This window comes from Thermobia domestica, unplaced genomic scaffold (genome assembly GCF_964235325.1).
Source record: "Thermobia domestica unplaced genomic scaffold, izTheDome1.hap1.1 HAP1_SCAFFOLD_467, whole genome shotgun sequence".
Taxonomy (NCBI): domain Eukaryota; kingdom Metazoa; phylum Arthropoda; class Insecta; order Zygentoma; family Lepismatidae; genus Thermobia; species Thermobia domestica.
Window position 1 is genome coordinate 42304 of NW_027656177.1, and position 24230 is coordinate 66533.

The window sequence follows — 24230 nt, forward strand, 5'->3', positions numbered from 1 at the left end:
TTTGCAAATGGAACCGGGGATCAAGTAGCATACTGTATGAAAGCTATTGTTAAATAAAAGAAGATAGAACAAATCTCAACTCTCTACGATATCTCTGTGCAAACGGGCAACTGCTCAAAATGTCAATACAACCTACATCAGAAAATCTATGGCCCGCTTCTAAATTCGTTAAGTTGCGACACAGTTAAAACTAAAAGCACGTTTAGAAGTGCAAGGTATTGAAGTAAAGCAAATTGCTGCAGTCTCTCACAGCGTCGCATAACAGACCTTATCCAAGTATAAGTGTGACTTCGAATGACCAATGGACCATAGAATAACCATCACCATTGGATTTCGTGTCCTAGAAGAGAAAGGATACATTGTCAATCGCAACCGTCGTGGAGGGTGAGAAGGTCAAAGGCAACGGTATGTGCTTCGCGCATCTGGATCCTAATTTCACAGATTGCACTGTGAAATTTTTATCGGGAGATATGCTGAACGAGAAACACGATGAAGGCAACTTGGAAAGGAGTGCGATTGGAGGAAACTGGAATAATGGTGCAGAAATAAAATATATCGGAGGATGCTTTTTAGAGAGAAACTCTGCAGCAATTTGCTTTACTTCAATACCTTGCACTTTTAAACGTGCTTTTATGTTTTGCTATTGTCGCAACTTTACGGATTTAGAAGCGTGGCTATAGCTTTTCTGATTGACATTTTGGAGGCCGCGATGGCTCAGTGGTAGAGCGTTCACTTCTGGTGCTTGGGGTCCTGGCTGCGATCCCAGCCACTGCCAAGTGAACCTTGTGGCGGACAAAAACCATGTGCGTGGGTTTCCTGGCGTTCTTCCGTTTCCTCCCACTTTCTTCATTCCACCATTTCATTCATTACTCATTATCACCGTCTCCTTTAGCCTAACCGGCATAATCGGGACACGTAAAACTCAAAAATTTCATTTCATTTCATTTTTTGTATTGACATTTTGACCAGTTGCCCTTTTGCACAGGGTTATCGTAGAGAGTTGAGATTTGTTCTATCTTGTTTTATTTAACAATAGCTTTCATATAAGATGCTACTTGACCCCCGGTTCCGTTTGCAAATTTTGAGTTGGACTCCGCCTGGCACCTTGCGAGTGCCTCAGAGACACAAATTTTTCATTCAAAAGGTGCTAGGCTCCCCACACAAATTTGATCTGTATTCACTGAGTTTCCTTACCCGACCGTTTCCGAAAAAATCTGACCCGGAGTCTGGCTTTGTAATGTATAGTATGGAGCTCAATTTCTAACTTTTCACGCTTATATCTTCCCAACGGTTGCGATCGAGGATGTATCCCTTTTCGTGTTATGTTCTTTTGGGAAAATGTATCGAACAGCCATAGTCTCGACTCGAAGTCAGAGTTACACTTGGATAGGTTCCCTCGTTAGTGCATGTGTGTTGAACTCTAAATGTTAATATTTTACATAGTTAATAAATGATGAAACTTAGTATGTAGGCCTACTTTTTATATCATAGCAGGATAGATAATTCAAATAGTGCTGGAAAATGTAGGAAATAAAAGGTAGTGAGATACATAAATGTACATCGAGAATAAAAAATTAATTAGTCCGCTACGAGACGACTGTGGTTCTCCCAACCAAAGAATACAATGAATGGTAACTTCTTGCCTAGAGATTGTGGAGGTGCACTGTAAACGCATGCCAACAAATTTTTCTTCTTGTCAATTGTTTTCAGTATATATCTTAACTTAGAACATATTGTAAGAAAGAAATCAGTAGTTTACTGAAACTACTTTTAAAACTTCTTCAAACTTCATTGTAGAAAATGTACTATCTGGTCCTGAGTCTGTGATTATGTTGTTTTGCCGTGAGTTTTGTAAGTTGTAAGCACCTTCGACACCGTTCCTTGCGATACGTCTAACACACTGACACTTTTAACACATTTGTGCCAACTAACTGTAAGCCACAATTTAACATGTTTGAATCTTCCACACTTTATAACCACCGACTGACTGTGTGTGCTTCAACAGACGACTCTGTTCTAATTGATTTGATATACTATAGACGGCACCTAACTTACCATTAACTTTGGCCGATGTTTCACACGGATTTTCAGTGATACTTTCTGTCTCATTCTGTTGGGAGCTACATATGTTTCATTATTTTGATGATCAGCTTTATATTACTTATAATCCTGATCCATATATTTATGTAAGGAACGCGAGAAGTATTGTTTATTGTTTTACTGTTGAAGTTTAGCGTCCTGTTTCAACATCGGGGCTGTATGAGACGCATACTTTAAGGTGAAATCTGAAGCGCAGTAATACGTTCAATGCCTTCACGTCGTAAATCAAATACAGGATCCAATTACATGCACTCAGTAGTCACTAGACCAGCGAAAATGGTATAAATACAAGAAATACTAGAATTATTAAATAATATTAATTAATTATTATGAGTTGTTATATAGAAGGTATTTCAGTAGTTTTGAATGTCAGGTTTATTTATTGAAATTGTTACTTTTTAAAATATAAAAGTACAATTAATATAATTCCTCTTAGTTCGAGAGTCATACAACGATAACTAATCATTTTGGTTGTCCATGAATGCAATAATCTTATTCGTTTGCCAATGGAAAAAGAAAAATATAAGTGAGTCTCTCATTTTTGAAAATCAAGACAAAATGAAAATAGTTTTTATTTATCCTTAACAGAAGACTGCTGTTGGTAAGAAAGTGCTTTAAGCGGGTAGTGCTCAAAGAGATTTCATTTTCTTCGACATGACACGCATAAGGACTGGGGATAAAAACGATTACTCATTTTTTTTTTTCGTATAATTTCATGAAAGCTTTCGAAAACGTCTCACACTTTGCAGTCGGAAACAATTAGCTAAACGTTTCTTTTTGTATAGTTTGGCTGCCATGGATAAAATGTGCCCATGACATAGTGTGGCCAAATATGATTGAAGATAGCTATTAAGTCAGTAAAACAAAGAATCTTAAAAACAAGCGAGCGACAATCTAAATTTGAGACCTGCTTTTGAGTACCGTGACCAAGGAAAATAAATTTACAATACCAAGTCATGAGATCTAATATTTCACGAAGTGTTTTTGCTTCTTGCTCATTGATGTTGTAGACAAGACACATATATACAAAACTGACAACTTTGACCACTACAAACTTCGTGCAATCTTCCTTCTTTCCTTGTTCTCGGATAATGTAAGGAAGTGTAATTTTGAAATTTAACCAACAAAATCATGAAATATGTTGGTTCGTATGTTGTACAACAACACAGCAACAAAACTGTAAACGAAGTGTACAAAAACAAATATGTAAATTAATTCCAACCATTTCTATGCGATATGAGCAACTACTGTTTTGTGAGGCCAGCTACAAGTAGAGACCATCATTTAGAAGCCAGAACAACTGAAGTGAAACCCACATAGGGGTGTCATGACCACTATAAATTTTGTACAGAGATTTTTTTGTTCTCTGATAATATGAAGACGTGCAAATAATTAAATTTAACCAACAAAATCATGAAATACACTGTTAAAAATGTTTTCTTAAATCTGATAAACCATTTCTTTTCTGTGCACCGAGAACATCTTTTCTTAGAAACAAGTGTTTGAAACTCTCATTAATGAGAAATGAAGAAAAGTAGATGAGGTTGTATAAAGTGGAAAGAGAAAATATACTGTTACTTTCTTGGTGAATGAGAATTGCCAAATCACATTTCTAAGAAAATACTGTTTCGCTGCATAGATAAGAAACGGTTTCTCAAATTTAAGAAATTATTTTTAACAGTGTATGTTGGTTAGTACGAGTATGCTGTACAACAACCATAGCAACTAACTATAAACAAATTGTGCAAAAGTGAATCTGTAAATTAATTCCAACCATTTCTCAGATATGTGCAATTACTGCTTTATGAAGCCAGTCTACAAGTAGAGGGCAACATTTAGGAAACGAAACAACTAGTTTGTATACGTTAATATATATAAAGTAAAACCCACATAGGAATATCAGGCCTCAAACAGTTACTATCATAAATGCGGCATCAACTTGTAGTAGCAATCAACTTGTTAAAACAGTATTCTTTTTCAAAAATATGTGTCTTTCATGAAGGCTCTCTGTTTTGTTGTTTGTGGAAATTATACTGCGTTTCTCAATCATGAATTTTACCCTCTACGTAAACGTTGATTTTCTTATTCTCATAGGTACGTACGTATAATTGTACTAATATTATTGACTTTTTTTTCATTATTTTCTATCTAGGACAACATATAAGCGAAACTGGATTCACCAGATGGTCCCACCCAGGTCAACCGGACGACCACCTAGGAAAGGAAGACTGTGGCACAATACATCGTAATGGGGGTCTCAATGACTACCCCTGTGAAGCCAAAACTTCTTTTATTTGTGAATATGAACTTTGGTAACTGACACTAAACTGTAATGAAAAAGTTGATATTATCTTACAATGTGTATTGAAGAACAAAAATACAAGATTTGTTATATTTAAATCAAAATAATTCATTTTACAAGGTTAGTTTTTCATGGAAGAAAGTTGGATGTTTGACAGTAATAAAAGTTCTTTTCTGAACTAAGTCAGCATCACAAGATTTTTGGATAGTATAAACCAGGGATGCAAATAACCACTCACCCACTCGCCCGGGGTGAGTGGTTCATCGGTGCGGGAGAGTTTCTAAACAATAAAGACTATACAAATCTAGAGTGACCAGATTACTGACTTGAAAAACACAGGACGTTTGTCTAAAATAACGTGGACAGAAATAATATATCTATACCTATAATAATTACTGTAATATCTTTATTGTGGACTTAGGGCGTCGCCTATGATCGTTTCAAGTTGATGAGGTGGTTGTAAGACAAATAAGCAATATAACAAACTATCATACACTGAAAGGGATAAGAAATTATATATAATGTAAGCAGACATTCTAAGAGCTTTAAGAAATACATTTCATATTCCTTTCTTAAATCTGGCATTATGAACAAAAATCGTTGAACGGTAAGGATGCGTACAAAACTTAATTGAGGTACAAAATATTACTGTAATAAACTTAAAACGATTCGACAATGATTTTTTTAAATACAAATTACTCATGCTTAATTGGATTTGCTTTCTTTTTTATCTGTATCCAAGGGCGCCCATCAGCGGGGGGCAAAGGTAGGGCGCTGGTCCCTCCCCCTAAAAGGAAATTGTACTTGGGAATATCGAAAACCCAATAGAATTTTTACATTAGTTACAGCAAAATTTGAAATTATATTTGAAACGTTGCTTATACTTGCCCCCATTGGAAACCACAACATGGGCGCCCTTGTCTGTATCATATTTCTTTGATGCTCCTATCTCCCCTAACATTTGTTTATTTTTCAAAAGGAATTCACAACATGGATATTCCTTAAAATTATACTACACACATACAATACTTTAAATTATTTTTATAGATAATCTAGTCCTTTACTTTGTCCATAATAAGATAACACTCTTTCAACGCTAGCATTATGGCTAACCAATGAGAAAACAATCAGCAACTTTCTGTAACTCTGAGAAACAATCTTTATTTCTTGATTCAGAAAAGTATTTAACTCAAATATTGCTAGATACCTGTTCTCCATCTGCTAAATTACCGGCATTTAAGAAAAGATTGGAATTTTGTTAATATTGACAAAAATAAGGTAAAAATATATTTCTTTAACGTGTTCATTTGTATGAATATTAGGGTTCATAAACAAACCCGAAAAAAGAAGACATTTGACTATTTTCTACACAATCCCCCCGGACGCCTTCATAGAGTCTGAAAAAGAGAACATGTCCGGGTAAAAGAGGACGTCTGGTCAGCCTATACAAAATACGATTGGGATGTGGACTAGTAGCTTTTCTCTTGGGCTAGTAAAATTTTGTTGCTTATTTGCATCCCTGGTATAAACCATTCTACACAATGTAAAGTAAGTTATACACGCAAATAGTTTTATACACACATGTTAGGGAAAAAGTTTCCCCCAAAATTTTAGAAATTCCCGAAAACTTCTAAAGATATAAGTGTAGTGTGTAGGTGATAAATGTAGCCTTCTTCCTCTCGAAATCGAGAAGATTGGATGAAACACTGATACACATATTATAACTGAGAAATTTCTGATTTAACTACACTAGATGAGACCTCGGACATCGGAAGACGAACAGTAGCAAATCTTCAGGATAAGCTGAGTATGTTCTTAATAATAATAATAATAATAATAATAATAATAATAATAATAATAATAATAATAATAATAATAATAATAATAATAATAATAATAATAATAATAATAATAATAATAATAAATTGATACTTTACAAGAAAGAAAATACACATCTTAGGCTACTTTAAATGTGGAATTTTAACTCATTATAATTAAGGAACTTTTTGTCGATACCTGGAATATTGAACCTCATTTCTTCAGTCTATTTATGTACCTAAGTATGAGGATTGAATTGCATGGAGCTCATACAGGCTATGTACATAAATAAGTCTTTTCCGCGACACCTAGTTGTCAAATCAATAGTAACAGCGAGGTGGCAATCCATATCACTAGATAAAGTAGATAGAAGGTTGATGCCCTAATTTCATCTTATCTAAGGTTAACACGTACGATGTACGAAAGAACGTACAATGCACGAAAGTATCTTAATTTTGAATCATTTGTGAGATAAATCAGTGATTAATACTAGAATCACGGGTGAGTTATTTTTCACCCAATTCGTCTCGTAAATATCCGTCATTTCCTCTTGTGCGAGAGATCCGAACGAGAAAAGAAAACATAATGAAACTTGGCTTTTGACTCACTCTGATTGTGCTGGATCATTCTTCCCATAATAAAATGAAAGCCGTTTTACTCAGAGATCAACGTGTGTAAATAAACTACAGTGGTACCATTAAGAGTCAAAGCCCTCTCCGTTAGTCTAGTGGCTAGCTCGCGAGCCTTTGATGCATGGGTGTGTATTCGACTTCCAGATCGAGAGCTTTGAAATTTGAAAGCATTATGTTGTTTCAGATGTCGCCTTAAACAGTAGGTCCTTGTCTCATACAGCCTCGGTGCTGAAAAGTGGCACTAACTCCAATCAAACAAAAACTAAGGGAACAGTAGCAGAAAACATTCTAACTGAAGATCTAAAGATCTGAACTATTTTGTTTAAATACCAATAGGAATTAGGAATTACAGACTATTTTTGAACTTCCGGCATTTATGGCCATTATAGCCCTCACACTCTTCGGTGATCACATCACTCGGTGAAGTGGGGAAGAAAGGAGATGGTTTGGGACCTGTATGTTTGGTACCATCCCGTCATTGTCTAGTGTCAATGAGAAAAAATCATGAAAGCCTTACTAAGGGTTGATTGACCTGGAAAGGCTTTCACACCTTTTTGACCAAGTGTCTCCATCAGTAGTATCAAATTCAGGACCACTTGCATCAAAGGCAAGGTGTTAAGGACTACGCGACGCGTGACCGCAAATGGTAATAGAACAAATAATATTTTCTACAAATTGTTATTAATAGAATCAAATTCTTTATAGTCCATATATTTTTCGAGTAGATACCTGTAATGAAATGAATTAAACTTGTGATATTAAATCTGCGTTTTCACTGACATTTCAAAAGCGACTTACTTTTAAAAATCCATCATATGTCGTACAATTTTTTCTTGTATAAATTTTCATGTTCAATGTTCCTGGATTTTGGCGGGCTAATTGTTCTGCCGTGAATAAAACGATGTGCATATTGAGTAGACAGAGAAACCAGATAACTTGCGACCATGAAAAGTAAATTTTGAGTGCAAACTAGAAGTGAAGAAAATATGAGTTAATCAATTTGTTTCTTCATACTAAATCGATTGATAAATACATTGTCTAATACAATAATTTGAAATTTTCACGCTCCGGAAACTGACGGGCAATTCTAAACTGGAAAGGACTTTTCAGAACTGGGAAAATTTAGTATTAATAGAATAGATTTGTCATTCCTGAATCAGTCAATGTGAACACTGTTTATGTAGAGCCAATAGAAATATTCAGACTCTGGAAAGTATATTAAGGTCACTATTAGTTGGAGTAAACCTGTTGTATACGTTAAACTTACTTATATAGAAAGATTCCACACCGAAATGTCCTTTCAAACAGTGGTCAAAATAGATATCAATCCATCCATTTTTACCATAATAAATCAATTGATGTATACATTCTCTTCAGGCCCAGGAAAGTAAATTATTTCCAATCTGGCTTTTCTACGGGCTTTCTGTGGTGTACAAGCATGATCAAGTGCGAAAGCCTGGGGGATTCTGGGGAATTTACTTTGAAAGAAAATTCTTCTTCATTAATAACTTACAGCAGGTGTTTGAATATAGTGATACGATTGCCAGAGGTTTGCAAATTAATTACAGTAACTAACACGTGTAATACTGCAATAAGTTCATATGTAGCATTTCATATTCAGTACACTGAGAAAATTTTTCTCTTGCTAAGTGGGTTTTAATTTGATTTGGTTTTCAGTTTAAAGTCCCTTGCAGCAACGAGGCTATGCGAGAAGTGGACCTACAACTTAACGTGGAATACGAACCACATGAGCTCTCCGGGAATCGAACGCGGTCTCACTCGCCAAAGGTGCGTACACAAATCGCTTAGCCATGAGCGAGTTATCTTGTTTGCTAAGTAGGGATTAAATAAAACCCAGGTTTGTTGTAGTCGAATTTCTGTCTAAAAGACTATTTTGGAAGAAATTCTCTGGTAACTAGTAAGCGAGCAGTATTCGGTTAACCCATGTTTTGGTTTTTTAACCTATTTCTGAGTTACTCATTTCCGAGAAAATTGGCGAAAATAGTTTAACCAATTCACTCGCTTAATAAAATCCCTCTCAACACGATGGGCTTTGGTTCGAATGTATGAAAACCTTTGATGTAACATGAAAGAAACGTAAAAAGCTTCAAACAAATTGGCTTGGGAAGGATGGCTCTAACTATTTCGAAATGATCGAAGCTGTTTCCACTATTACATTCTTAGCAAAAAAGCGAGAAATGAGAAATTTTCCGCAAAGAATGGCCGTAACTGCCTTAGTGGAGCAAAGAATGTTAAGGCGGGATCCTACTGATCCGTGGGTGGGTTGTTCAAATCTTAGTAATTCCGTTTAAATTTTACCTTAATGGCTTATATGTACTCGATTAACTAAGTTCCTAGCTGAATCAGTCAATGAATGAAGATTAGTGAACGAACGTTAATTAGCCGAATGGTATTTGGTTGTAGTAAGCGAGAGCTCAGTGTGCTACATATTAGCAAGCAATTCGGATACTAACAACTGAATTTTGGTTAATTCAAGTCTGCTAAATTCTGTCAGTGTAGGATGTATATTATAGGCTATATCACTTATTGGTTACAAACAAACACAATCTTAAAGAAGGTTGAGAAATTATGTTGTAAAATTGAACTCATCTTGTTGGATATACAACTTCCTACGATCAGTAAGAGGCGTCGCATCTTTTCCTAATTTCATGAGACACGAAATTCCAGTGATACCAGAATAAACTGACTGTAAAATAGTACTGGAAGTGCATAACTTATGGATAGATAAACATAGTAATTAATAGTGATATATGTAATTAGACAAGCAATAATAGTTTTCTAAGAGACCTACGCCTAAGGTCAGAATAGCTATTTGCCGAAACGTATAGTCTTCTTGTTCACCTCAACCATACGTTGGTGGGCAACATGGAAATTTTAAAACTTTTCTCTCCCTTGGGAGAGCTGTTTTACACTTTGATAAGGTATCTTTTTCGTAACTGGATCTAAATATTCTATTCTTGATCTTCCTCTTCCTGGTTTTCCTTCTGCCTTTCCCTCTATTCAATACGGTGATCCAATCAGAGTGCCGAATCAGATGGCTTACCATGCTGTTTCTTCTTTTCCCTATTATCTTCATGATCTGTCGTCCTTCAGTTGAATAAATAAAATGGTATTGTTGAGTAAGTGAAAAAAAAAAAAAGAAAATAAGAAAATATGAAATTCATGTAACTAATAGGTAAACTACGTTTAGCAGTATCCCTAATCTTACATTTGTTAATTGCTATGTATATTTAAATATGTGAACTATACACTCCCCCTCCGCTTCTACGTCGACTGTTAATATCTTGGATCCTGCTCATGACAATATACGACAAAATTAAATGACAAAATGACAATATACGATAAAAAGAGAAAGAAAAGACGTTGTTTACTTTGATCTGTTAAAAACTGCAAGTGGAGAAATAATATTTACGATAATTGTCTACCAGTTTACTTGTTATCTCAGACTAAGAGAAACTGTACAATCTGAATATCTTTCCTTGTCTTTGACCTCCAAAGTGCAAACAGATGAGTTGAACATCTTCAGAGTTGTTGGCAGTGTTCCCAAACGCATTATCGTATTAATTTTATGACGAAGTTCTTCTTGTTTGTTATTTTGTTTGGTATTTTGTATTCCTTTTCTGCAACGGGTCTATGTAAGAAGCGAAGCCATCTGTTTTAACAGCTGTCGCTCTCCTTCGGAAAGTAGTATTTTTTGTACAGTCTGTACTATATTAACCAAGGTTAGGTAAGGTCAAAATTCACTCCGCCTCTTGTATTTTCTTGATAACTTGTTGGCTTTTCACAATGTTTACTGACTTTACAATGACAACTGTATCTAATTTCACTTCTACAAATTTCACTCTCAGTGTGAAGGACGTATTGGAGATAAGACTAATCACAATCATCATACTGTAATGAATATGTGTAATTTATTGATATCAAAATTTTTCCTTTATTCCTAATGAAAACATGTTTTATTATTATTCTTTTTATAATAACGTTACATATTTCATATTGGGGAGCATTTTGTAAAATGAACGAAAATAAAAAGAAAAAAGTTTGTCACACTAGAAAACGTTCCTATGAATACCGGACAAGTTTTAAATTTGTAGCGCAAACAGAACATGAGCCATACAACGCCTTATGTTAGACCCGTATTCCTTTCAGAAAGCTAGCAACCACGGTAATTAGGGTGGTTGTGCCAGTCTTCGACCACCCCCTAGTTGCCGACCACTTTTCACTTTAAAACCATATACAGTGAAACCTCTCTAAAGCGGACAGCCGTGGGGAATCAAAAATTGTCCGCTAGAGAGAGGTGTCCGTCTTAGAGAGGTTTCGATATTTTCTTACATAAATTAGTAAATAAGGTGATATGTAATTACAAACTATTGAAGGTAATTTATCAAACCGTTCTATGTCTGTGGGCATGTCGATATCTGCGGATTCTCCACAAATCGCTTTGAAAGAAATTTTGTCTAATCCGAAACTTCTCTAACCACTCGTTCGAGACCTTGAAATCTGAAACATTCATTTCTGTTGCTACCTCTAAATTCTTAGCTTTTAGCATCGACTCTAACACAGGATTTGTTTTCATTCCGCACTCTATAAAAACATTCACTTGCACACCAACTTTGTTCAAAGCAATGAGACACAATTTTCATTGTCATTTTCACACCACAACTTTATTAACTTGTCTAGGTTTTATATGATCTCAGGTGCTTGAGTTTTACCGATACAAAAATTTTCAGCTATCCTTCGCACACCTCAGTATTCTTCGAAAATTCAATCAATTCGATTTTAACATTAGTGCTTCTCGTGGCATTTCGAAAGCTCACAACAACTTACACCTTATTGCTTCCGTCTACAAATAGAGGCACTAAGACAATATGCGAATACGTGAACAAAAATTACCAAACATGTCTTCTGCTTGATTCCAGCAAAACAGTAAAATGACGTGTCATCCCAAATGGCAGACAACTGTCAATCACTTGATTCTAAAACAGGTTGGGTGGGAGTGGAATACAAGCAAAGGATATGAAGGTGTTGTTAAACAAAGACGCTTCATCTGAGTTTCTGAACAGCCAGTTGACAAGGAAAAATGTTATTACAATGTTTCCTTGGTGATATATATATGCATTTCTGAAAATGTATTTTTCTGTATTTTTCAACTTGTTTCTAGAGAAAGTGTCCGTAATATGGAGGTAAATAATACCTATAAGAGACAGAAAAGACTGTCCGTGTCCGTACTAGAGAGTGTCCGCTTTAGAGAGGTTTGTCAACATGGTTTTTCCTATTACAGTGTTTGGGGATTACAAAATATGTCCGTTATGGGAGGTGTCCGCTTTATAGAGGTGTCCGTTAGTAGAGGTTTCACTGTATTAGGCTTATTTTCCGATAAAAAAAGCATGTTTTCCCGTTATAATTGAATTGCAGCTTTTACTGAACCAATCACAAAGATCCTGTCAAAATAGATTGCGCATGCATTCGGTAATAGCCAATCCTACGGAAGACGCACTGAATTTTCGACAACTTTAATCTGTTGCAAATGGGAACGACAGCGCCCTGTTTTTCGTGCTTTTCCATAGTTTATCTCACCAGGTAAGGAATGCACATATTATTCTGTTACATGGAACTGTAGAGCACATTTTAGTAATTAAATTTTAGTGATAACTGTCAGGTATGAAGAATAAACCAATAAAATGTAGTGGTCGGACACTGACTTATGAAATATTCTTTGTTAACTAGTGTTCGACCACAGGGTGGTCGAGCACTAAAAAAAATGTAGAAATATCAATAACTACTAACTTTCGATTCATCTGCATGAAATGAGTTCCTAGCTACCAATTCTGAAGTTATAATGGAATACGAAAACATTTACTAGTGTTCGACCACTACTTTCCGTAATACATTTGTACTGGTCGAAGATTAGCTGTTTGTTTCTCACTGTCCGTCCATGCTTTGCGTTTGTATTTTCTCGCAGAATTTCTTGATTCAAACACTAATTCAGTGATCAATTTACATTTGTATAATCATCTGCTGAGTCTTACCGGTAATACATGAATATTCACCTAATGGCCGTGGCTCAGTGGTAATGGTGAAGAGGCAATCCACTGAGGGCTCGAATCCCTCTCAAGAGCAAGGGTGTTTTTAATTGTCCTCGATATTTCTGTGTTCGTGTCCCTGTCGGGATTGGATTACCTCCAATTGACTCGAGGAGCATTCAGGTTTAATGTCTCGGCTGAGACGAACTTTCGCATTTCGAACTTAGCATTCGGAAGGTCCTCGTTTCGATTCCAGCGGTCGACCATCTTGACTGAGTTTTTTCGGGTTTTTCCTCAGTCACACCAGGCAAATGCTGGGATGGTATCTTCAAAATAGGCCCTGGCCGTCTAACTTCCAACATCCTCTCCCCCACCCTATCTCGGTCGGAACCGTAGATGCCTAAAGACCATAAAATAAATTGAAATTCAAGTAACTGAATATTCATGTAGTTTCCCAACATTTTCATGGAAAATTAACGGCACTGTTAGGGTATGACATTTCATTTGAATAATAAATTTATTATATTTGGTCTAATTCGTTTAATACTGAACTACACTATTCTAGCTATTCGTGGGACACATTTAAATATTGTTAGCGGAATAGCAACTATCAGCTTACGTCTGGAATATGTCTGTTTTCCTTCCATGTCCTTAAGAAGTTTTGTTTCTTTCAGAGATAATGAGTGAGTAGGCCTAAGCTTAAACTGCCAGCTTATTCAAACGAGGTTCTACAAAAAGCTCTAGAGGCTTGTCAAAAAAAAAAAAAAAAAAAAAAAAACGCTCCATACGAAAGGCATCAGTAATCTATGGAATTCCTCGGGTGACGCTGATGGATAAATTTCATGGTCACAGTCCCAAAAAGCGAAAAATAGACCCAGAACCATACCTAATACAGAAAGAAGAAGAGGAATTAGCAAACTGGCTCCTTAATATGAGCAAAAGGGCTTTCTACAGAAGAAATACGATCTTCTGAACAGTGTTAAAAAATTGTCGATTCAGAAAAACGCAAAACAGAATCTATAGAAATCTATAAAATCTATAGAAATCTCAAACTCATGGGGGGGGGGGCAATTGCCCCTCCCTGCCCCCTCTAAATGACGCCCCTGTACTGTAATTAAAAACACATTAACCAAGTAGTGGTCGATGACTAAACAGTAGGCGGTCGAACATTAACGAAAAATGGTCGAACACTAAAAGAAATCAGTTACTGGTGTTCCTTCGACTAATATTACATAAATGGCATAAATTATCTCAGTTTTGAATAAAGTATAGATAAAATATAGTTTTAGGAACATATGTGAGCTACTTGCATCCTCCTAAGTTGTTCCATTGAGTGAAAAACGATTAAGGACCATAAGAAAATGAGTTAGGTGGTCGAGGACTGGCACATTTACCTTATGTTTATTTCAACCACATACGATTTAAGGTGGTCGGCTGTGTGAGAAATACCAGTAAAGCTACGAAATTCTCTCCTCTCACGTGGCAATCCTTCTATCGTGCTAACTTTTCTGCATAATTACTTTCCACCCTGCCCCGCCCCCGTTTACGGGAAGTCCACCTCTGGAGGAACTTATCTTAAGAGGCTCTATCACTGCGAAATTAAAATACCGCTAATTTTACAGTAATTGTGTGAGATCTTCTAATAGATTAAAGATAACCGAAAAGTGGAACAACACCTTCCTAGACAATATTATTTTACGTGAGATACCGTTATCACGACTTACTTATCTGCTTTCGATTTCCAACCATTTAGAAAATCGGCATTTATGTTTGCGTTTCTAAATAACTGTAAACGGAAAGCTACTAGGTGACTCGTGATAACGGTAACTCATGCAAAATAACTTTGTCTAGGGAGGCCTTGTTCCACTTTTCGGTTATCTTTAATCTATTAGAAGATCTCACACAATTACTGTAAAATTAGCGGTATTTTAATTTCGCAGTGATAGGGCCTCTTAAGTCATGATTGTTTCAACTAACACAGGTCTCATGGTTTAATTAACGATAAACTATACTGATAGGAATGATAATAATGCTTTTTAATTATGAATGGTGTTGCGGACTCTAAAAGCAAAATAATGGTTACTCTATGCGAGAAAAAAGTCCAAATCAGTAAGATCATTAGCCACAATGTATAGAGGATGGAGTATTTATCTTGATATATGCTCTTATAACTTTTAAAGTAATGAACAAACAAACAAAAAAACGCCTGTAAACTTGCACTATGCAAATATCGGCAATGAAACATTGTTTGACATAACAGTAATAACACAAGTGAGATGGGTGGGGGTAAATCACATCTAAAATTCTTCAATGTCGAATATTCGAGTCATCATATAACGTACTTCAAACAAGTAGAAAAACTTACAAGGAATTCAAAATTTAACTTCCTTCAAAGAACTTCACTAAAAAGTCGTTTAGATAAGTGTATCACATCGAATTACGTCATGGTTTCTAGTAGACAAAGATTATTATTTGTAATTGGATACAGTAGAGAAAGGTTACAGCAATTTGATACCTCAAGCTATTCAGAAGATAATTTTAAAATGTAAAATTTGATGTATTGCTTATAATAATGTGTTTATGGGAACTTTTCTAATAATTTTATATATATATATATATATATATATATATATATATATATATATATATATATATAGACTTTAATAGGCAGAGTTGCAAACTTTAAGAACGTTTACTGTATCTGCAAAATAATTTTACTGCAGGGCATGGCATTGCAAATTGCTGCATGGCATTGTGATCTTCACACTTATCGAAAACAATACACATAATTGGATGAGGTATTTATCTAAGCAATTTTTCTAAAGAAATGCATTTCAAAAAGTCAAATTTTCAATAACTTATAACTGTATTCATTCAAAATCAGTCGTACAATGATCATAGTATTAGACGCTAAAGTACTTTGGATGTGCAATGCTCCGTTTATTTCTTTTGTTATTATTGCTGTAGGGGAAAAATAGTTAGTATGTTTGTAATACTGTAGCATACTTAGTTTGCAACAGTGAATAATAGTACTATCGTATGTTTTCGTTTAACATGTAGATTTGAAATATGTAGAGGAAGTTAGGGTATTATGGAACAGTCGGATAATATGGAATACCTCATTATCTCTCCTCTGATGTGTTGCTTCCAAGCGAAGAGGAAAGAAACTACTGTCTCAAGTTCCCATGATGCTCTACAGTCAGTCTCCGTGTGATTGTGACATTCGTTGTGTTGGTGGACGTGAAAATCTGATTTCTTATTCCTGAAAACTTTTACAGATAAGTGGTTTACAACCTGTATTTTCCTATTGAAATGTAATAGAACAACAATTCTTTGTTTACTATGATGTTGCATATACAGAGTGGTAGTTTGATAAGCGCCATTATCCTATACGCCTTCAAATGCGTTTAACAGCTCTTTCGTTTCCAAGGTAGCGTGGAGGGCAATATGGAATACCCGCAAGAAAAGCATGGTATTCCGTATTCCGTATGGTATTCCGATTACAAGAATATTTATCGTTATTGGGCAATTAAACATACATGATGACAACAATGCTAAGTGTATTTTCTATTACAGCTAATTTTCTGATGATCCAAGGGGTGAGCTTGGATCCAGCGTTCATCATATTTAATGTGAACACACAATGACTATGTCGATCCTGAAGCAGAGATATTTGTGACTTTTACAAGTAATCACATTCAGTTATGGCTTGTCATTCATAATTTTCATATATTGTCACTGTATTCATTGTATGTTCAACAGAAAACTCATTTCTTTTGTATATAGGATTTGTATTCCATATTACCCGACTATTCCATATTACCCTCCAAAGTGGGTTGTTTACAAATTATAAATTTTGCCCACCCCTGTAACGAAACTTCTTTATCAAGATGCGCATAAATAAAGTCAAATATGTAAGGCGTATACTTGTCTTCCTTTTTGTTTCAATGTGCAATTATTAACTGAGATACAAGCGAAACAAAAATGGTATTCCATAATACCCGAACTTCCTCTAATAAATTGACGTGGTGCTATTTGGAAATACTGTCTCATGTAGAAACAATCTCAACCTTGTGGTATCACAGAGAATCCCAAACAATGTCTCTCTGCTGATATCTGCACGGTGCAAAATTTCAATACTAAAAATTACCAGACCCCATCAAGATATAATATATATATATATATATATATATATATATATATATATATATATATATATAGGGTGTTTAATAAGTAATGGTCATAAATTAAACCGTAGATAGTACATGCCAAAACTAACAAAAAAGTCTTAGTAAACATGTGTCCGCAAACGCTTCGTAACGGAGATAGGGCCTGTCGAAAGTGTGGGAAAATGAAGTTGAGACGAATATCTCAAAAAGTATGAATCGGACAGAGGGCGGTCCAATGAATGACTATCGAAGTCAGACATGCGCTATGCAGAAATGCATGGTTGATAACTGCAATGCGCGCGCAAGGGATTCCCCAAAGAAACGGAGGGATTTCCGGAAAATTGTCTAAGGAAAGGGGGCTCGAGATAAACATCGAGGGCGAGTCTATCCACCAGTAATTCATACGTCGGGGTACCAGGTCGAAAGCTCGAAAAGATACAAAATGGCGCACAATGTTTACGTGCCGTGTGTGGTTGCATAACCAACAGGAAATGAGAGAGCCAATCGAAGAAAGGTGGTGGAGGTGGTGGTGCATGTTCTGAAGTACTTCAGAGCACATTCCTAAGACGAATGCACATGTACAGAGTAGTCCTTTACTGTACCAATACCAAGGTAAAACAAACGATGCGTGAAAATGAATGGAATGGCTGAAAGGAACACTGGTAGAACATGCAAGCCAGTTGGAAATACTGAATCGGGGTTGCAACAGACGTTGAGCTCACCTTGGGTGCATGATGTTACGGTTTCAAATCCGCTGAAGTGCCCACTGAATGCAGTGGTTCTGATCTCAGATTTTCCAAATCGTAGGTCCCGTCCTTCAAAGCTCCTGAGCTCGTTTAAATCAACAATAACTCAATCAATCGAGCGCCTGTAGGTTGCTCATTATTTGTTTCATACCTTGTACGTATACGTAAAGAAAAAACTGTGCACGCAGGTCTTACAATCAGCTGGTAAACCAGGGAATATGGAATGGAAGAACAGTACATTGTTTCGATTACAGCCGTGAATTGGAAACACGCTTGCCTTTCCACGTTTGTTTGTTATGTTGCCTGAAGGGTTCTGCTACAGGTCTACATGCTTTCGTCGTACAGGAGTAGTCGTTTGGGAGAATGATTCAGAGTGTAGAGGTTCGTTGTCTTCACTTGTCTTTCTCGCCTACAGTGAATGTAGTAGTTCTGTGTGTTGAAGAGGTGTCAAACGCGCGTGCCTTTACAGTGTTGTGAATGTACTTACTTCATCGTATTGCGGGGACCAGTGCAATAGTATCAGGAGTGTTGCAAAGCCACGGGGATACTATTGTGCAGTGTTAATTAGTGCTGTTAGTGTGTTGCTAAATTATTGTTTACCTTGCCATTGATACAATGTACAGTAATATTGAGTAAGCTGACATTCACTTTATGTACGGCAAAGCAAACGGGAATGCGGTAGAGGCCGCTAGGTTATATCGCGAGACTTTCCCTACGAGACAGCAAACAGACCGAAGAACATTCCTCAGAATACATCAGCGGCTACGGGAACATGGGAGCTTTACACATTGTTCCAGGTCGGGAAGGCCAAGGACAGTACGTACCCCTGAATTAGGCAGGGGCGTACTACAGGCAGTGGACGAAAACCCAGGAACGAGCACAAGACGTGTGGGGCTTGCCGAACGCGTATCCAATTCTCTCGTATGGCACATTCTTCATGAACAGCAGTTGTATCCATAGCATCTGCAACGTGTCCAACCTCTGCCCTCCCACAGACTTTCCGACGACACATCCAACATTTACTTTAATGATAGAGGTACGTTAATTTCTCATGCATCTCTTCTGTGGTTACACATCTGGGTATTTACTGTTTACCTTATGATTAATGCTGTACACATTACCAACGTGACGATTTATGTTTGTTGATATGGAGAAACACGACATGTCCATCATTTTTTGCTTGTTGTAATACACTTACGCGTTCAACATGCGGAATGTTTCAGATTCGTCTCCCAAATACTCGAATGTTGTCATGCTTTTCCCATTGCAATCCAGTTTGCGGATATTAGTTACGTTAACTGCTTAGCACATAATGCTTCATCTGTGCCTTGCATACCGTTTGATTTACCTAAGTGCTGCCACACTTGTACGTATGCATTAGTTGTCGGAATTCTTCCTGGAGCAATTTTGAACGTACATCACCACACTTCGATTACCTCCCTCATTTCCTGTTGGTTATGCAACCATTAACTGAAAGAAAACGTTAGTCCGTTGCCATAGAAACCGCCGTTTCCAGGGCAACAGATCCTGTCACGGTTAGCCAATATTGAAAGAAAACGTAAACGAAAAAAACGAAGATAAATGAGCTAATGTAGAGGAGTCGCTACATATTAATTCTCTTTAACGAGGACGATTTACGAAACATCATCTACTCATTGAAGTCATGATTATTTTCCAATACAGTAAATTTCAATAAACTTTCTTATTATTATTAATTATCCCATATCGGACTCCCGAAGAAAACTCATCGAAACAACTTATTGACCGTGCCAATAGCGACTACTCTGTCATGACTCCGTTTTCTTTCATTCAGAAATAGAAAAGAAAGAGAAGAAAGTAGAAGGGTAAAAGAAGGAGGTAGGAAAAGAAGAAAGAAAAGAAATAGGGTATTTTAATGAGAAACAGATTACTGGATAATTCCGGAAATATAGTAAGAAGTCGAGAAAGTCCTCGGAAGATGAATCATTCTAAATGTTATTAACGACTAATCAACTTCGGAATGCTTCGGAATAGACACATGTTCCCTCATACCACCCAGACCTAGCTCCAGGCACCACGATCATGGGGTTGCCCAGACCTAGACCTGGGAATGAGAAAAGTGAAATTTAATTCTTTGTACTGTTATTCCAACCGGTAATTGATTACCATCCAGCATCTGGACTCTGTTCTCTAGGATCGACCACACATATGAATTAGCCAAGAAAAAAAAAATCAAACTTATCAACTCAATATAAATTTATGTATCGTATCAATAAAAGTCTCAACTTCCTGGAAGAAAGATGTCGTATTTAGGCTCATCCTGCTATTTTTGTTTCACTCCTAGAGCCGATTTAAACCATTAGTAGCGGTCCTTCATGACCTAGGTTATTTACCTTAACACATATATTAAAACACGACACATATATTATAGATATTAATACAACAAATGATATCACTAAAATTACTTATATTAAATCTATCATGCATTCACACGCTCACTCACTCAGGACAGTGTATATATGGTTAAAGGAAACCAACTAACTACAAAGATACAAATAATTTATTACATCCATAGTGAAAAGAAAAGACAAAAATAATTATGAAGAAAATATTAAATGCACAAGTTATTGGTTATATATTAATAGAGTACATAGTGTTATATTCTAGTAAATTTTTATATATTCAATCATCTTGACAAATAAAAATAATTACATATATTGTATCTTAGGCATGCTAAATCAAAATTATGATTTGCGACATACGCAAAGAAGACATTTATTTCACTTAAAAAAAAATTTGACAAAGAGGAAAGAAAAAAAACTTTTTGGTGTATTAGAACTTATATGAGTCTCTACCTCACATTGGGTAATAAGATATTAATGATTTCGAGCGTTCAAATCACAAATCACGCACTACTCGTAGTGTCCAGAACATTTCGCTCCATTTGACTTAGTTTGTGGTCATTTATATATCTATATATATATCTAACTATCGGTTTACAAAAACCATTTATCGTCTATATTTGGTTTATAACTCGTAACAGTTTATGTCTGCAATCGCACATTACGACGCTTTACCCATCTAGGGATTTTGAGAAAATAACTTTCACTAGAGGATGTTTCTCCTCTTAGACGATCCATTTCCAAACTTATTATTTGAATAGTTTTAAGTTATTTATTTAACACATGAACACGTCATGAGACCTTTCTTCAGGCTCACTTTCGTATATATGTGTATATAATTCGGATTTTTAAAAACGATCTCCCGCAGGTGTACGCAGTATAAAGGTTCAAATTGAGGATAAAAAAAAACTGGTCAAGTCACAGGATACATATGCAGGTGAGAAGGATTCAAGGTACACTTTCCACAATGGTTTTTGGTTGGTAGTTTAGGGATAATATTCGTTATGTTGTGGGTTACGTTTAGACCTGCCGTTACTTTCCAATACATGCCATTACAGAATTACATAAGGTATCATTTACATTTATTCAACAGAAAAGGAAAATTACTTAAGTGCACGGCGGTATTCTTAACAAAATCTACATTCTTACATTCGTCGGAGAACTTACTGGTAAACTATAGCAACCAATACACGTTTAGGGGGACAGACACGAGCGCTCTTACATATATTCATAATACATTTAATATCATACTTTTACTTTAAAATCATATTCACATACTAATTACATATACATCTCGACGTATTCATTTCTCTCTCTATATATATATCTATATTCAATAAATGCGCACACATTTAAATTAATCACCCCAATAATAAAATTTTTACAAGGTTGCAAACATTGTCCAAAAACAAATGACTTCCGACATTACATATGAAAAAGAAAATTGATTTTTACTTGATACCGCGCATCTATAAATTTTCACTTTTATATAATCAATTCGTGTTTAAATCATGAAGGAAAAAAAACTTTGGAAGGCAGGCACGTAACACAGAGCATTGCTAAAGATATAACTAGATAAACCAAAGTACAATTTCTGGGCCCAGGTTAACTACAAAGTAATCGAAAACCAAAACAGAAAGGAAAGTGACCAACGGATTACAAAAAAAAAAAAAAAAAAAAACTTAAGAGGAACGACGGTGAAAGAACGTAATCGAATTGTCGTCAAATACTAAGTCTTTGTTCATTTCAGCGATAGGTCAAAATGTGATGGAGGACCCAATCACTATCTACTTTATCCATGAATCGTCTCTTGCAACGTCTCAGCTGGTAATTTCAGTTCAGAGTTGTACGTTAAATAAATCGTAAGTAACAAGTTCAAAATCTTGGGGGGGGGAAGGTTGAAAATTTGAAAAAAAAATCTTGAAGTAATGAAGACAGAGAGAGGAATAGAGAAGAAGGAAGACAAAGAATAGGGGCGCCAAAGACTTAAGTGAGAAATAACTAACGCTACAAAGATAGAAGTCGAATTTCGCTCTCAACAAAATCCATAGCCAAAATATTCTTAACATGCCAAAAAGGGTGGTCTACTCAAATACGTAGACTCAAGGGGCGCCCTGCTGCCAAGGATGCAAGTTCTGTGTCCATCAGATCCCAATCCCACAAGAGTTTGCTTGTAAGATTGAAATCCGATCCCCGTATCCGGCCCAGACCAGCAGGATAAAAGGAGAGGGGGAAAGGGACCAGGTAACTGCGTCCCCAATTTTGAAATCTCTAAGTAAAAAAAAGTATTCGACCCCTTAGAAAAACTAAGAAGGTTCGAGGACAGTAATGAAACTTGAATAGAAGTATTATCTAAGATATCCCTAACTAATAATTTGCCGAAATAAAAAAAAATTAAATAAACTGAATTTTGGATCGGTGATTTCTATTGCCAAACCTCACCGATAGCTACCCCGCGCAGACACGCCACGGTCTGGGATGTCGTTAATTTCCCTCGTCTAATTAAACTAAGAAAAGAAATGAAAATACTTAAAGGGACTAGGGGTCGACATCCGGGTACGCGATAATAAATTTCAATAATTAATTGTTGTGCTTCTGTACCCCTGTCCGAACTGTCGCCTCCATGAACATTGGAAGCTAGCCTGAGTAGGTAACGTGAAGAAAAAAAAAATCTCACGGAGTGGTACATTCTATTTTTAAAACCGACCAGAAGATATGATTCACTACAGCCCTGTTGTATAACTACTACTATCTTTTCATAATTTATTATTCAACATGTCTAGTCAGCGATTATATGATGCTACCCATTCTATCAGATGGTATTACTATGGTTGATTATTATTATAACACATAAAACTACAAAGTGTTACCGTAGTCCGACTATATATCGCCCTCCGGTCCGCCTGATATCATGGTGCAGGGGTCAGAACTTGAGATGTTTGTAGCTACACGTATCTATTCAATATCTATATATCAACACACGGCGAAATATTCACTGGGCTACTATATTTAACTATATGGGTGTCCTATCGTCTATATTCATTTACTACAATATTCATATACTTATTAATATTCATATAATATTCATATCATTATCTTTTCATTTACTACGTCGCTATATTTCACAAACACCCTGTTTCCTCTATCTACGCCCAGCCTATATACACATTTCATCATAACACTTTAAAATCTATAATCACTACAAACATTTCCCATTCCGATCACCGCACGACAACCTCACTCGAACCCAAGACTCTTTCATCCCAAACACACAATACTATGTAATACTCGGTAGCTTTATTAAGAAGAAAGAAAAAAAATCCTACGTATGTTCACTGAAAATAGAATTATCTGCGATAATGTTTAATGTTTATAAAATTCTGCAGCAACAATGGACTTCTGCAGCCACGAAGAAAAAAAATGGACATTTAATATAATTTCAAAGCGAAGAACTAGCATCATATCGCCCGACTTCTGTTAAAAAGTTACGTATTGTTTATTTATTTAAGTATTTCGATTTCTAGACTAGGCAGAGTGTTGAAATTTTCAGAATATATTAATTTTGGGGCACTTGACCTAACTGTACATTCATATGGGCTGTGAATTATACCTTCTAGGTTTTATTTCGGAAAGAAAGGTCAATTTCATGAAAACTAAATCACTAAGTATCTCGACAGAAGAATGGCGGTTAGTACTGACTTTTGACACTAGGGCTAGCGACGATATAATCAACCCTTGAACAACTGAATGTGACCTTGTACACGGAATTATTATACTATATTAAGTTCACTATTAAATATTGTGTATGAGTTCACTTAATGACGGAATAATAAAGAATTTATCGCATAGTAAATACTACACTGTCCATATTTAATTATCTCACACACTCTTTCATCACTTAACTACCACAATTACTACTACTAGAACATGTTTCTACATTACGAACACATACATGCCACATTCATACTACACACTACATTAATACATGTTATACTAATAAATATATACAGAAAACATTCATATTTTACCACTTTAAAT

The 24230-nt window shown here is 35.8% G+C and overlaps 1 protein-coding gene across 1 annotated transcript in view; it reads left to right on the forward strand.

The window, feature by feature from the left end:
• Positions 1-4591, forward strand: part of LOC145676907 (hemolymph lipopolysaccharide-binding protein-like) — a 30315-nt gene extending 25724 nt beyond the window's left edge. Inside the window, exon 4 of the mRNA XM_081747677.1 lies at positions 4253-4591. Within this exon, the coding sequence (XP_081603803.1) occupies positions 4253-4416 (164 nt within the window). The 3' untranslated portion in view covers positions 4417-4591. The remainder of the gene's footprint in view (positions 1-4252) is intronic.
• Positions 4592-24230: the final 19639 nt, after the last annotated feature.